At 34.5% G+C, this 14,444-nt stretch overlaps 2 protein-coding genes across 3 annotated transcripts; one reads left to right on the forward strand and one right to left on the reverse strand.

The window, feature by feature from the left end:
* Positions 1 to 273: 273 nt before the first annotated feature.
* LOC124847776 (uncharacterized) lies at positions 274 to 4,474 on the reverse strand. 2 transcript variants are annotated; one of them, XM_088116679.1, is made up of 4 exons: positions 4,379 to 4,474; positions 3,791 to 3,847; positions 1,424 to 1,484; positions 274 to 942 (listed from the first exon to the last, which is right to left on the reverse strand). In XM_088116679.1, the coding sequence occupies exons 3-4, from the start codon at positions 1,432 to 1,434 to the stop codon at positions 432 to 434; spliced, it is 522 nt and encodes a 173-aa protein (XP_087972805.1). In that variant the 5' UTR covers positions 1,435 to 1,484; positions 3,791 to 3,847; positions 4,379 to 4,474; the 3' UTR covers positions 274 to 431. The 2 variants fall into 2 exon arrangements, with proteins under 2 accessions (XP_087972805.1, XP_087972804.1); XM_088116678.1 differs by lacking the exons at positions 1,424 to 1,484; positions 4,379 to 4,474 and adding an exon at positions 4,239 to 4,339.
* An 8,494-nt stretch (positions 4,475 to 12,968) lies between these two features.
* On the forward strand, positions 12,969 to 13,373 carry LOC148198296 (uncharacterized). Its single transcript, XM_088115745.1, has one exon. It carries the CDS (start codon positions 12,969 to 12,971, stop codon positions 13,371 to 13,373), a length of 405 nt encoding a protein of 134 aa, XP_087971871.1.
* The last annotated feature ends 1,071 nt before the right edge of the window (positions 13,374 to 14,444 follow it).

A 14,444-nucleotide genomic window follows, 5' to 3' on the forward strand; every position in this document is an offset into this window, starting at 1 on the left:
GTAACAGGATTTCTCTTCGATTGATCTTGATTATGGTTGTACCGTACGGCCCACACCCGAAATAATGGTTTTTTTTCTTATTGATGTTAATAGAAATTTTTTTATTTGCGTTGCCAGGATTATTTTATTGTTGTTGATGTTGTTGCAGATTATTATTATTTTACTGCATATTAGTTAGAATTTTCTCAACCATTGTTAAGGACATTATTTGTAGATTTTCTTGATTGACGTTTAATTGTAGTTTTCTTTTATTGATATCTACAACGATTCCAATGGATCTCAAAAAGCATACCTTGACCTCCCCCATGAAATTAGCTCCACATAACATTCCAATGGAAAAACCAGAAAAACCAGGGAAAGAAAAGGAACCCTCATTAAATCAGAAATAGTATTGAGCTGTGCAGAATGACAATGTCTCTAAACTACTAAAATCATGTTTCCATCCATGACTTTGGCAGTGAAGATCCGAATATTTGGTGAAGCAGTATTTTCTCCCTTTTGCTTAGCTTGTTTATGCCATATCCCCGAAAAACTCCTAATTTCAATGCTTCTCTTCCTTCATCAACAACCCTTTTCCTCACAGCGGTCAATAAAGATGAACCATGAGGAGTTTCGCTGTTTCCAGCTTTCGCTGTTTCATCATGTACCATCTTGGCTTCCCCTGCTTTCTCCTCAGGTTGAGTCTTGGCTCCATTGGCACTAGTGCCTGCACAATCATCATGGTCCCCATTACCCCACCATTTATTTGAAGTGGCTGATAAGCCTTCTGACGGAAATCCAGACTTGAATTCATCCATTGTTGTCATTGCTTTGGTCAAGCCAGCATTGGCCACATTCTGCGTCCGTGCACTTTCCACATTCTTGTTTCCTTGCTGCTGCGAATTTTGCAGCACTGTAATACCTTGTGCTTTGGCCCTCTCATCATTTGTTTGTTGCAAGACACTGCCCTCAAACATCAGATTACCATAGATTAGATATACAGGATAATCAAATAGGTTAGAAAGTCTATGCCTATTATTAGTCTAAACAGCATCTGCTGACCTGCTTGGAGCATCCATGCCATTCAAAATAAAGTTTTTTTTTTTACAACATAGGTAATACCATTAATAGAAATCTCAATAATTATTTGTATAGCAATGATAAATATCAAACAATGCTTCTGAAAGAATTGGACCTAGGTAGCCTCTCCATGGCATACGTAGAGATTACTTTACACATTGTAATTTTTTTGAAGGGTTTGATGACATCAAAAGAGGAACAGCGGAAAAAAAAAGTATAATATATGAGTATATAAAGATAAATATTTCTTTCTTGTGAATGAGAGATGTATAAGAACATATGGTAAATAAACCAAAATACTCAAAAAAAAAAGGGTAGGCAAGAAAAGAAATAAGATAAGCAACAACTTTCCAAGTTCTCTTACTTGAGCAACATTGACAGCACTCCATAATAACCATTAACTGAACTGAGAACCAAAAAGAACCCTACAAGAGTAAGTTCACCAAATTGGCAACCGCAAGAAATAACCGAACAGATTTTAAGATTATTCTCCAACCAAAAGGTGTAGACATTTGACACCAGCATAAATGGCACATTAGCAAAAGCAAGCTTGGCTTCTTTAATCCACTCACAACTTCTTAGACAACCTATAAAAAGTACTCCACATTCTGTGGACAAATTCAACATTTACCAAAAGTACCAAAGAAGTCTACTACTCAAATAAATAGTATTAGTTGGTGTAAAAAAATGGCAATTGGTTCAAAGAAACAAACAAACTGCTATGTGTATATGTGTGAGACAAGAGGAATCAAATGAGTATGGGAAGTGTAACTCTGTAATATTATTATTGAAATATGAGCTTATCACAATGGACGGTGGTTGTTACCCCCGGAATCACTTGGGACCAAATTATGGAGGCAGGTTGCATAACCAGATGGGGGCTGTTTGTAGATAAAGGCAAGAGAATGTAGGGTTGAGTATGATCTGCTTTGAAACTGCATACAGTTTCATTAATTTGCTGGTCAAAATGTTTTCCGCTGGCCGAACAAACCTTTTTCATAAAAGTGAAATTTGGCCAAAGTTTGTTTAGCTGGCCGAGAGACATTAAAATTTTACGAATTATGTATGTTTAGATGCTATAAATTTACAGTTGCTTGCTCATTAATTAATAAAGAATATTTGTCATCCAAAGGTGGAAATTTTAGAGGAAAGGCTCAGGCCCATTGAAGATGATGGAAGTTATGGTTTTAAGGATGGTACAGGAATATGCCTGGTCCTGGATGTATTGATTCCCCCAAAATTCAAGGTGTTAGACTTTGAGAAATATGGAGGAACCACCTCCCGAGAGCCACCTCACTAAGTGTTGGAAGTCTCATATCAACTAGAGATAAGGCCAATTTAAAGTATATAAGTGGATGCAAACCTCACCTTACAAGCCGGTTTTGTGGGGTTGAGCTAGGCTTAAAGTCCAATTCTTAACATGGTATCAAAGCCAAGTTAGAACCTATCCTAGTGATATTTATTGTTTGTTGGGCATATTGTTCCACCCGCTATCGGGCTGCTATCAGACCACCCGTTAATGTCTAGTTTCACGCTCGAGATATATATACCTCAGCGCGAGGGGGGTGTGTTAGAAGTCTCACATCGACTAGAGATAAAGTCAATTTATAGTATATAAGTGGGTGCAAACCTCACCTTACAAGCTAGTTTTGTGGGATTCAGTTAGCTTAAAGTTCACTTCTTCACATGGTATCAGAGTCAAGTTAGAGTCTATCCTAGTGATATTTGTTGTTTGTTGTGCGTATTGTTCCATCTGCTATCGAACCACCCATTAATATCTAGTCTCACGCTCGAGATGTATATACTTCGATGCGAGGGGTATGTTGGAAGTTTCACATCGACTTGAGATAAGACCAATTTAAAGTACATAAATGGATGCAAACCTCACCTTACAAGCTGGTTTTGGAGGGTTGAGTTAGGTTTAAAATCTACTTCTTAACACTAAGTACTGCAGGAAGATTGTTGCACATGCACATGACAAGAAACTATTGATACACTTCTTTCAACACAGTCTAGCCAATATAGGGCTTAATTGGTGTATGCATCTCGAGCCATCACACATTCGTTCCTAGAAGGACTTGGTCGACACATTTCTAAAACAGTACAAATATAATAAGACATGGCACTAGACAAACTTTAGATGCAAGGCATGATGAAGAATGAATCTGAAACCTTCAATGAATATGCTCAACTATGGATGGAGATTGCTGCTCAAGTGGAGCCACCCTTTCACTATAAATAAAAGGTGGCCATGTTTGTTGACACATTGCAACCTCCTTCCGATGAACCTATGGTGGGTAGCGTCTCCTCCAATTTCGTAGACATTATTATCATTGGTAAAAGAATTGAAATTGGGTCAAAGAGAAGCAAAATTGCACATGGTCTATCTGCGGTTGCAACCACTAAAAAGCCTAGTTTCAATTTATGAAACAAAAAGGAAGGAGAAGCCCATGCAACATCAGGCATGCCTTTTGTGAAAAACTATGCTCCACCCTGCTATAAGCAGAGTTATCAACAACATGCAAATCAGTGCATACAAGAGGGTTGAATTATAAAAAAGAAAAGATTGAACATAATTGTTTAGCAACAAGTATGTTTTTTGAACTATGAGAACTGGATGTAATATAGTATATCAAGAACAGGTGCTGATATTGAAGACAAAAATTTTGGTTTCAAAAGAATAGTCAAAACTAATGGCAACGAATAAACTTTGCCAGACTTGAAAACTTACCTCTTGTTGCCACTAATCAAAACCATGGTCACAGGCCCGGTAACACGACACCCCCACCTACATAAAATTAAAATGATACTCATAAAACACTAAATCAAACTTGTCAAAACTACAGCATGTGCTACTTTCCAGAAGCAATATACCAAAGTTCCTATGTACGAATTCATGACCAAGTACCAAAACGAGTACATATTCTTAGTTAAGCTGTTGAGGTAAAAAAGGATAAAGTAACAATAACATCATAACCAGGAGTGAATAGAGAAAATTATGAACAAATAGTGTGATGTAAAGTCAGATACCAAAGAGGTAAATTTTGTGGGTTCTTCCTAACAGGTTTGGTAATTAGGGGTTCGTTTTGGCTGTTATAAAAATTATAAATTCAATTACAACAGAAAAAAAAACGAAAAAAAAAAAAACTTGATGAAAGAGGGTTATCGGAATAGGTAACTGAAGCATTTTTCAAAGAAAAAAGAATTCCGAAGAAACGCCCAGAAGCAGAAATCTTAAGATTTTGCGTTACGAGGTAAAACAAATTGCATTTTGAAGCGAATGGAGGAAGAAGAGATTGAGGGTTTTGCGAATTATTACCTTATATTTAGAACAATTGATCAGAGTAGCTTGCGTGTCTGTGTGCTATTTGGTTTCAACTTGTGTTATGCGTCGGCCTCTGAAGCTGAAACTGAACTGATGGGAAATGGTGTGTCAATGCTATATAGGACAATGGAATTTACGATAATCATCTCCCCATTAGGGTTATTGTTATGAATACAGTAAAAAAAACCAAATCTATTTATTAACATTATTGAAAACTGAATTAATTTAAGACTAAATTTTGATATAATTAATTCATATATGTATATAATTTAATTTAATAATTAATAATTTAGTTATTGAACTAAAACTTTTCATAGAATAAATTAAGTTTATGCTTTTTTATTAAAATTTAAATTACTTAATTATTTATTAAAAAATTAATTTAAAGTATGATAGTTTTCTAAAAGATAAATTACATGACTAATACAAATATTCATTTACAAAATATAATTTATTTTAAAAAGATATATACATACATACATATTTACAGATTATATGGTTATAATTTAATATTTATAATAATATTCAATACAGTAACTCAACTTTTGTTGCTATTATTATATAAAAAATAGGCCTTTGGCACCTCTCCAAATAAACAAAAAATAAAGGAGGCAGCAAGTTAAATCAAAATGATGGTACATAGTTGAGTGAAAAAAAAATAGTTATAGCTTAATAGTGTAATCAGTTCAACATGCATGACAGATAAAGCTGACTAGAGAAAATTGAGGACAAAAAAACATATGATTAAGATATTTATTTTTAAATTTCAATAACCTAAGACCATGATTTTTTTAAAAAAATTAAATTTAATGAATGTATCCATGTGACTACTCCCCAACCTCAAACAGTTCACAAATCAACCACTGAACATTTTTTTATTAATTGCAATAACCCATCCTCAACTTTTGTTTTCTGTTTTCCTCAACTTTTGTTTTCTGTTTTCCAAAAACTAAGTCACAAAATTTATACATCCTCAAAATATTTAAACAAATTTTTGTTGGTTCATTAGCTTTAGAATTTGTCTTTGATACGGTCAGCAGAAAATGTCCAAAGTCAAATACGTGTATAGAAGGAGATACAAGTGTGATGCAGCTAATCAAAATTCGGGAGGAGAGAAATAATAGAAATTACACAGCTGGCAGCTTGGAATATGCGTCACTCGAAGTTAGTTACAAAGGAAAAATGCTTATAAGAAAGGGAGTAGGGAAGAGGGAGGAGAGGACAGTGGGCTATGGAATGGACTAGAATTTTGGGTTTTCTTTGTCTATGTGATATTTCTTAATACAATAACAGAATTGGTCTTGAATCACGTTGATTAGACCAAATTTCATAATATAACTCGTATTCCTTTTGTCTTTTGTATTGACTTCATTGTTGGTTTTGATCAACTGGCATGAGCTCTTGATCCCACGAGCTTGAATAGTTGTCACACGATCTATAATGGAGGGCAGAATGGAGAATGTAGAATAAAGCTTACAAGCTCAGCAATCAGAACTTAGTGAGATCAAGCAGATCCTGCTGCAAAGAGATAGACCTCAATTTTCTCGACGATCCTATCGACCACGTAGTCAGACTAGAATTTCGGATGAAGACGAGGAATGGAGTAATTATTCGGTGTCTAGATCACAACCACCACGAAGATATGGGAGCCCACCTCGAGTGTATGATTTTGGGGTAAGGAAGATGGAGATTCCGATGTTCAATGGAGATGACACATACGGTTGGTTTGTTCGGGTGGAGCATTACTTTAAATTGAATTCAATTTCGGAGGATGAAAAATTGGATGCGGTGATGGTAGCTTTGGAAAGTCAAGCCCTGAATTGGTACCAATGGTGGGAGGAGCAGACGACGGGTCAGAGTTGGGAGGATTTCAAGACAACGACGCTCCGATGCTTCCAACCTTGATTGGCTCAAAACCAATTTGAACCTTTGTTAAGCATTAAACAAACGGGACAATGATGGAGTATTTGTTAGCGAACAGAAATTTTTGTGATATCTCGAAGTCAAGTCTAGAGTGTTTTTAGTGTAGGAAGATCTTAATCAAGACTTGTTTTTATATTAAAGTTTTTATAATTTAGTATATTTATATATAGAATGTGGTTTATATTTGATTCTATGTATGTATTGTTTCTCTTAGGTTGAGTTAAAATTTATTTTGAATCAGAAAACTTCATTTTTATACTCAAGATAATTGATTATCAATTTATAATAATCGATAATCAGTAATTAATTATGACTTACCATAATTGATAATAATGAACAATTCTGAAGATAATTGATTATCAATTTATAATAATCGATTATCAGTAATTAATTATGACTTGCCATAATTGATTATAATGAACAATTATGAGAATTTTTATAAGCAAGTTTTTTTACCGTTGTACATTCATTAAATGCATAATTAATTACCATAATTGTATAATTGATTATCACACATTAATTAGTTAACAATAGATTTTTTGGGTATTCTTGAGTGAGATCTCTATAAATCAGATTGAGAGTTTCATTCTAAAATACGAAATACAAAATAGAAATAAGTATATTTTGAAAAATCTTATCTGCAGTGTGTAATGATAGTTCTAGGGTTTGTTGAACCCTTATGTTGTGGCTTTGAGAACTTGGCGTGTTGACATAGAGCGAGAACTTTCACAAGGAGTGTGATTGATTGTTGTTGTTGCTGAGTTAAGAGCCTATCATCCTTCGTGAAACATTCGGAGGAGGTGTTCATCCTTTGTGAAGATTCAGAGGAGGTGTTCATCCCTTGTGGGTTACAGGGGAAGTAACTTTCATCTCTTGGGGTAACAAGAAAGGTGGTTTCTAAACTTTTACAAATTGTTTCTTTGTGATTGTAATTTGTAATTGTTTTGTGAGTAGTGAACTGTTTATCTTCATTTGAGATAAGCGACTGGATGTAGGATTGGTAAGATCCGAACCAGGATAAAATCATCTGTGCAAATTTCTCTCAACCTTACTCTCTTTATTTGTTATTATTATTTGTTTGGTAAGTTTAATTGAGTAGAAATTAAAAGGCACACATTCGTATTAAAAACCCTCTTGGTTTGTTATTCCACGCTAATTATTCTGCTGCAGCCACTCTAACAATGGGCATCAGAGCTTGATTTGATAGTTATTCAAATGGCAGGATCATATCAAACTTTTGCAGAGGGTGCTTCTATCAATAGACCACCCCTATTCACAGGTGAAAATTATGCATTCTAGAAGGTTAGAATGCAAATATTTATTGAGTCTATTGATGTTGATATATGGGAAGCTATTGCATTTGGCCCTTTTGTTCCTACTAATAATATTCAGGAACGAAAGCTCCGTGTTCATTGGACTGCTGAAGATAAGAAAAGATGCCAAAATGATGTAAAAGCTCGTAATATCATTTCATCTGCTTTAACTGTTGATGAGTTTTACAAGATTTCTGTTTGTAAGACTGCACAAGAAATGTGAGAATTGCGGAGAGTAACCCATTCTTGACGTAAAGAGAGCGAGAAAGAATACCTTGATCCAGCAATACGAAATGTTCAAGATGAAGCAAGGAGAAACAATATCAGATGTTCATAAACGCTTCACGAACATCGTTAACCATTTCATTGGACTAGGTAAGTCTTTCGAAAATGATGAGCTTAACATAAAAATATTGAAATCTTTAGACAGGTTGTGGCAACCAAAAGTTACTGCAATTTCTGAGTCACAAAATCTCAACACAATGACTATGGCGGCATTATTTGGGAAATTGAGAGAGCATGAACTTGACCTTGGAAGACTAGATGAAGAAGAAGCAAAAACTAAGAAAAAAAAGGACTCTAGCCTTAAAATCTGAGGTAGAAAGGAGCAAGAACAAAATAGAAGATGAAGACTCAAAAGATGAAGAAAATTTGAGACTCATGATAAAAAGGCTCAACAGGTTCATAAAATCAAAAGACAAAGGAAGATTCAAATATGAAAAGAGAGAAAATCAAGGATCTTCCTCAAACTATAGATGTTATGGTTGCGGAGAAAGGGGGCACTTAAAAGCTGACTGCCCAAATCAAAAGAAGGGTGAAGAAATAAAAGAAAAGAATTTCTTCAAGAAAAAGAAAGCCTACATCGCATGAGACGATGACAACGAAACAATTTCTGACTTGAGCAATTCTGATGATGAAGCAAACATTTGTTTAATGGTGGACGACGACACTGCTAGAAGCCAAATAAGTACATCTAGTGATTCTGATAATTATAGTCAATATAGTGAAGATGAATTCCATGAAACTTGTGAAGAAATAAAAGAAAATAAGTTCTTCAAGAAAAAGAAAGCCTACATCGCATGGGACGATGACACTGAAACAATTTTTGACTTGAGCAATTCTGATGAAGAAGCAAACATTTGTTTAATAGCAGACGACGACATTGTTGGAAGCCAAGTAAATACATCTAGCGATTATGATAATTATAGTCAATATAGTGAAGATGAATTGCATGAAACTTGTGCTGCTTTAATAGTAGATTCTGAAAAATTAAATAAACCTCATAAGAAATTGAAAAAGGATTTCAAAGAATTAAAATTAAATTTTGAAAGTATTTTTGAAGAAAATAAAAATTTAAAATTAAATTTTGAAAATATCTGTGAAGAAAATAAAAATTTAAAATTAAATTTTGAAAATATTTTTGAAGAAAATAAAAATTTAAAATTAAACTTTGAAAATATTTTTGAAGAAAATAAAGATTTAAAAATAAAATTTCCTATTTAGAGAAAGGAAAATTTGTTAGTAATGGTGAATGTATATCTTGCATGAATATGAATAAATTACAAGAAACAACTCATGCTGAAAGTAGTAAAAATAATTCAAATGTTAAAACGGTTGATAAAAATGTTCCTAAATATAATTATAATTACTACGGTTATGATTATCGTTATAAAATTGAAAATGTTCCTAAATATAATTTTAATGATTATAATTATAAAAATAAAATCAAGTATGTTCCAAATTATGATTATAAATATAATTAATCAAAATAATTATGATTATAATTATAAAAATAGAAATTATAGGAACCCAAATTATGTTACTTATTTCTATTGCATGAAAAATGGTCATACATAAAATAAATGTAGAATAAAACATTATGGTGTTCCAAATGGAATATATGCATGAATTCCAATTAGAAAATAATCTGTCTCTAACTTTAAAGGCCCAAATAAGTATTTTTGGGTACCAAAATATTATTTTTTCTATTTTGCAGGTTATTTCAAAATTAAGGAAGAAGTTTTAAGATGTGCACCAAAACTTGGTAAAGTATGATTTGTCAAATTAAGGGGGAGTTTTTAACTTAGAAAAGAATATTTTGATAATTTTAACTACTTCTCTTTCTTCCTTAAAGAATCAAATGCAATTTAATTATGTTTAAGTTACTCAATAAAGAGGAGTATTTCTTTATCCTCTTTTTATTTATTTATTATGATTTCTAAATTTATTATATTTTCTATGTTTTGAATTATGCCTGTTTTCCTTTAATAAAAATTATGATAATTGTTATTTATTTGTTTATGACTTATATTCAAGGGGAGTTCTTATATTTATGGGGGAGAAATTTTTTTATATCATACATAGCGCCTTTTTAATAATGATAAAAAAAAGAGGGAGAAATATGTTTAAAGGCTTAATTATATTTATCTTTTGTCTACTAATCCCTCTTCTTTAAGTTATGTATGAGTTACAAATCAATATAGGTTACAAAAAGCTTTAAATTAAAATATTTTTTATGATCATAAAAATTGTTAGCATAAACCTAAAGAGTAGAAATTTTGATAATGTCTCAAAGTCAAGTCTCAAGTGTTCTTATTGTACGAAGATCTTCATGAAGACTTGTTTTTATATTAAAGCTTTTATAATTTAGTAGAGTTATGTATAGGATGTGGTTTATATTTAAAAAATGTGGGGTGATAAGTGTTATAGGGTTTGTTGAACCCTTGTGATGTGGCTTTGAGAACTTGGCGTGTTGGCATATAGCAAGAACTTTCATAGAGAGTGTGATTCAGTGTTGTTGCTGTTGTTGAGTTAAAATCTTATCATCCTTCGTGAAGCATTCGGAGGAGGTGTTCATCCTTTGTGAAGATTAAGAGGAGGTCTCAATCCTTGTGGGTTACAGGGGAAATGACTTTCATCTCTTGGGATAACAAGAGAGGCTGTTTCTAAACTTTTATAAATTGTTTCTCTGTGATTGTAATTTATAATTGTTTTGTGAGTAATAAATTATTTTTCTTGATTTGAGATAGGATTGGTAAAATCCGAAGCATGATAAAATCATCTGTGCAAATTTCTCTCAATCTTATCTTCTTTATTTGTTATTATTATTTGCTTGATAAGTTTAATTGAGTAGAAATTAAATGGAAGTATTAAAAATTCTGTTAGATATCTTATTCCACGCTGATCATATCGAGGCAATTCAAGATGGTTTCGGCACCACAGAGAGAAGGAGATCGTACCATGTTAAAGGGGATTTTCCTTAACGGGTTGAAGGAGGAGATTAGAGTTGAACTCAAACTCTATGACACCGACTCTAGATTTGAATTGATGGATCGATCCTTATTATTGGAAGAGAAAAATGCGGCGATGAGAAGAGGAGGTTTCAGATGGGAAGAGAAGAAAGGTCGGCGAGATAAGGAGGGTAACTTTGTGAAGGTTTCAGGGGATTTATATCGGGGAAAATCGATGATACCCATGGGAAAAAGGAGGAAAATATAATCCTGAACCTCTAGGGGAGAAGAAACTGCTGGAAGGGAGAAGATTGACCCAAGAGGAATTACAAGAAAGGAGTCGAAAGGAGCTTTGCTTTGAAGTGTGGAGAAAAATAGGGTGGGGAGCATATATGCAAGCTTCGCCATTACGAACTTGAATTAGTAGAGGGTCAAAAAGATGGTAAACCAAATGAAACAAAGGAAGATGGTGGTCCATATGAAACAGAGGAACCAATAGTGGAATTAGAAAACAAAAATCTATCGTTGTCTTTAAAGAGCAAAGAAGGTCTCACTTCAAGAAACTCCTTTAAAATAAAAGGAACAATAAGAGGCAAAGAGGTGTTGATTTTGATTGATTCGTGAGCCATGAGTAACTTTATTTACCAATTCGTAGTGGTTGAGTTACAATTACAGGTAACAAAAACTCAAAAGTTTACAGTGGAGATGAGTAATGGACAAAATGAAAAGAACAAAGGCATATGTAAAGCAGTACAAATAGAGATGCAGGGAGTCCGAATTGAGCAGGATTTTTTTATCCTTAATCTCGGAGGTACGAAGGTGGTGCTAGGACTAGATTGGTTGGCTAGTTTAGGAGACATTAAGGTCAACTTCAAAAATTTCACACTATAGTGGGAGGAAAGAGAATGTAAGCAGATTTTGAAAGGAGATCCCTCCTTGTGCAGAGAGCAAGCTTCTTGGAAGACAATGATAAAGACTTTACATTCTGCAGATGAAGGGTATTTTCTAGCCTACCAATGCTTGGGAAATGCCGCAACTCAACAGCAAAACCAACTTATTTTCACTCTAAAAATCGTGGGGATTACCTCCAAAAAGAGATCATGATCATGCGATTTTGTTGCAAGAAGGGGACAAATACCCAACACAAGACCATATAGGTATCCCTATTACCAAAAAATTGAAATTGAGAATATTGTGGGTGAAATGTTGTAGGCAGGGATGATAAGGCCGAGCAATAGCCAATTCAGTAGCCCTGTTATTTTGTTCAGAAAAAAAAGATGAGAGTGGAGATTTTGTGTGGATTATAGGGCACTCAATAATCTTACTATCCTAGATAAGTTTGACTTGAAGTCTGGGTATCATCAAATTAGAATGAAAGATGATGATATTTCAAAAACAACATTCAGAACCCATGAGGGTCATTATGAGTTTCTAGTTACGTCGTTTGGCCTCACCAACACACTTCAACTTTTAGCACGTATGAGTAAGGTACTCAAGCCTTACTTGAGGAAGTTTGTTCTAGTTTTCTTTATGATATTCTCATTTACAGCAAGAATGAAAAAGAAATGTAATTTTGGGCAGAGAAGCTTGGAATACCTGGGTCATATCATTTCTGAACATGGGTGGCTGCAAATCTTAGTAAAATCAAAGATATGCTCACTTGACCCGCTCCTAAGGACGTGGAAGGGTTAAGGGGCTTCCTCGGTCTCATAGGATATTACAGAAAATTTGTGAAAAATTATGGAAAAATTGCGGACCCTCTCACACAACAGCTATAGAAAGATCAGTTTCAATGGGGAAGTGATGCTCAAAAGGCTTTTGAGCAGCTTAAGGCAGCTATGTCCACATCACCTGTCCTAACTATTCCTAATTTTGAGAAGCCTTTTGTCGTGGAAAGTGATGCTTCTGGTAAGGGAATTGGTGCAGTATTGATGCAAGAGGGAAGGCCAGTGACTTACATGAGTAAGGTTCTCTCTGAAAGGGACCAAAGTAAATCAATATATGAAAAAGAACTTATGGCAGGTTTTAGCTATAAAGTGGAGGCCTTATTTGTTGGGAAGACACTTTGAAGTATACACTGATCAAAGAAGTCTTAAATACTTGGCTGAACAACGACTAATGGGAGAGGAACAACAAAAGTGGGTTTCAAAGTTGTTGGGGTTTGACTTAGAAATAAAGTATAAACCGGGAAGGGAGAATACAACAACTGATGCACTTTCCAGGCAGCAGCTATGGGCATTAACTACTATCCAATTTTATGAATGGGTTGAAGTCGATCATAAAGTTCAAGCGGATGAGAAGTTGAGAGGAATTAGACAAGAATTATTAAGAGACCCGAATGGTCATAAAGGATACAAACTCTTGCATGGTAGATTGTACTATAGAGGAAGAATAATAATACCCAAAGGGTCTTCTAAGATTACCTTGATTCTTAAGGAGTTTCATGATACAACAATAGGGGGCCTTTTGGATATTTTCGTACATATAAAAGGATTGCAGGGTTGTTGTATTGGGAGGGAATGAAGAAACAAATTCAAGAATATGTGCAGCAGTGTGTAATCTGTCAACGGAATAAATACCAGGCCTTAACTCCCTCGGGATTATTGCAGCCTCTACCTATACCGACATAGGTGTGGTCTGACGTGTCAATGGACTTTATAGGGGGACTCCCAAAAGCAAGAGGGAAAGATACCATTTTGGTCACTTTATAGCCATGTCTCATCCTTACACTGCCAAGGATATCACAGAAATATTCCTTAAAGAAGTGGTGCGATTACATGGGTTCCCTTCCTCCAGCGTGATTGATTGAGACATAGTCTTCACTAATTCCTTCTGGACTGAATTATTCAAACTTGCTGGAATCAAGCTTCAATTCAGCTCGACTTACCATCCACAAACGGATGGCCAAACTAAGGTTGTCAATAAGTGTGCTGAGACTTATCTGAGATGTTTAACTGGTACCAAACCAAGACAGTGGCCTAAGTGGCTAAGCTGGAATGAATTTTTGTACAACACTAATTATCATGAATCTATCCATACAAACCCTTTCAAAGCTCTTTATGGCAGGGACCCACCACCAATAATTAGAGGGACGTAAGATTGATAGCAATGGAAGAAGTAAGTAAGATGATAGCAGACAGAGATGCAATGTTAAAAGAGTTAAAAGGGCAATTAGCTAAGGCAAGAACCGCATGAAGCAGCAGGTTAATAAACATAGGCGAGATATAGAATATAATGTGGGTGACCGGGTATTTCTGAAGATTCAACCATATAAGTTGAGGAGTTTAGCAAGAAGAGTCAATCAGAAACTTAATCCCCGATATTATGGGCCATATGAAATTGTCCAAAAAATTAGCAAGGTCGCCTATAAATTAGCACTTCCAAAGAGTTTGATCCATCCCGTTTTTCACGTGTCCTTACTCAAGAATTTAGTAAGCAATGATGTCCAAACTCAACCTCTGCCCAAGTGTTTAATAGAGGATTTGGAGCTTAACGTGCAACCTGCAGAAGCCTTAACAATTCGTCAAAATCAACAAGGAATCAGGGAGGTTCTAATTAAATGGCACCAGTTACCAGAATGTGAAAATTCATGGG

This window comes from Vigna umbellata, chromosome 5 (genome assembly GCF_029865625.1).
Source record: "Vigna umbellata cultivar VRB3 chromosome 5, Vumbellata_1.0, whole genome shotgun sequence".
In the NCBI taxonomy this organism is placed as follows: Eukaryota; Viridiplantae; Streptophyta; class Magnoliopsida; order Fabales; family Fabaceae; genus Vigna; species Vigna umbellata.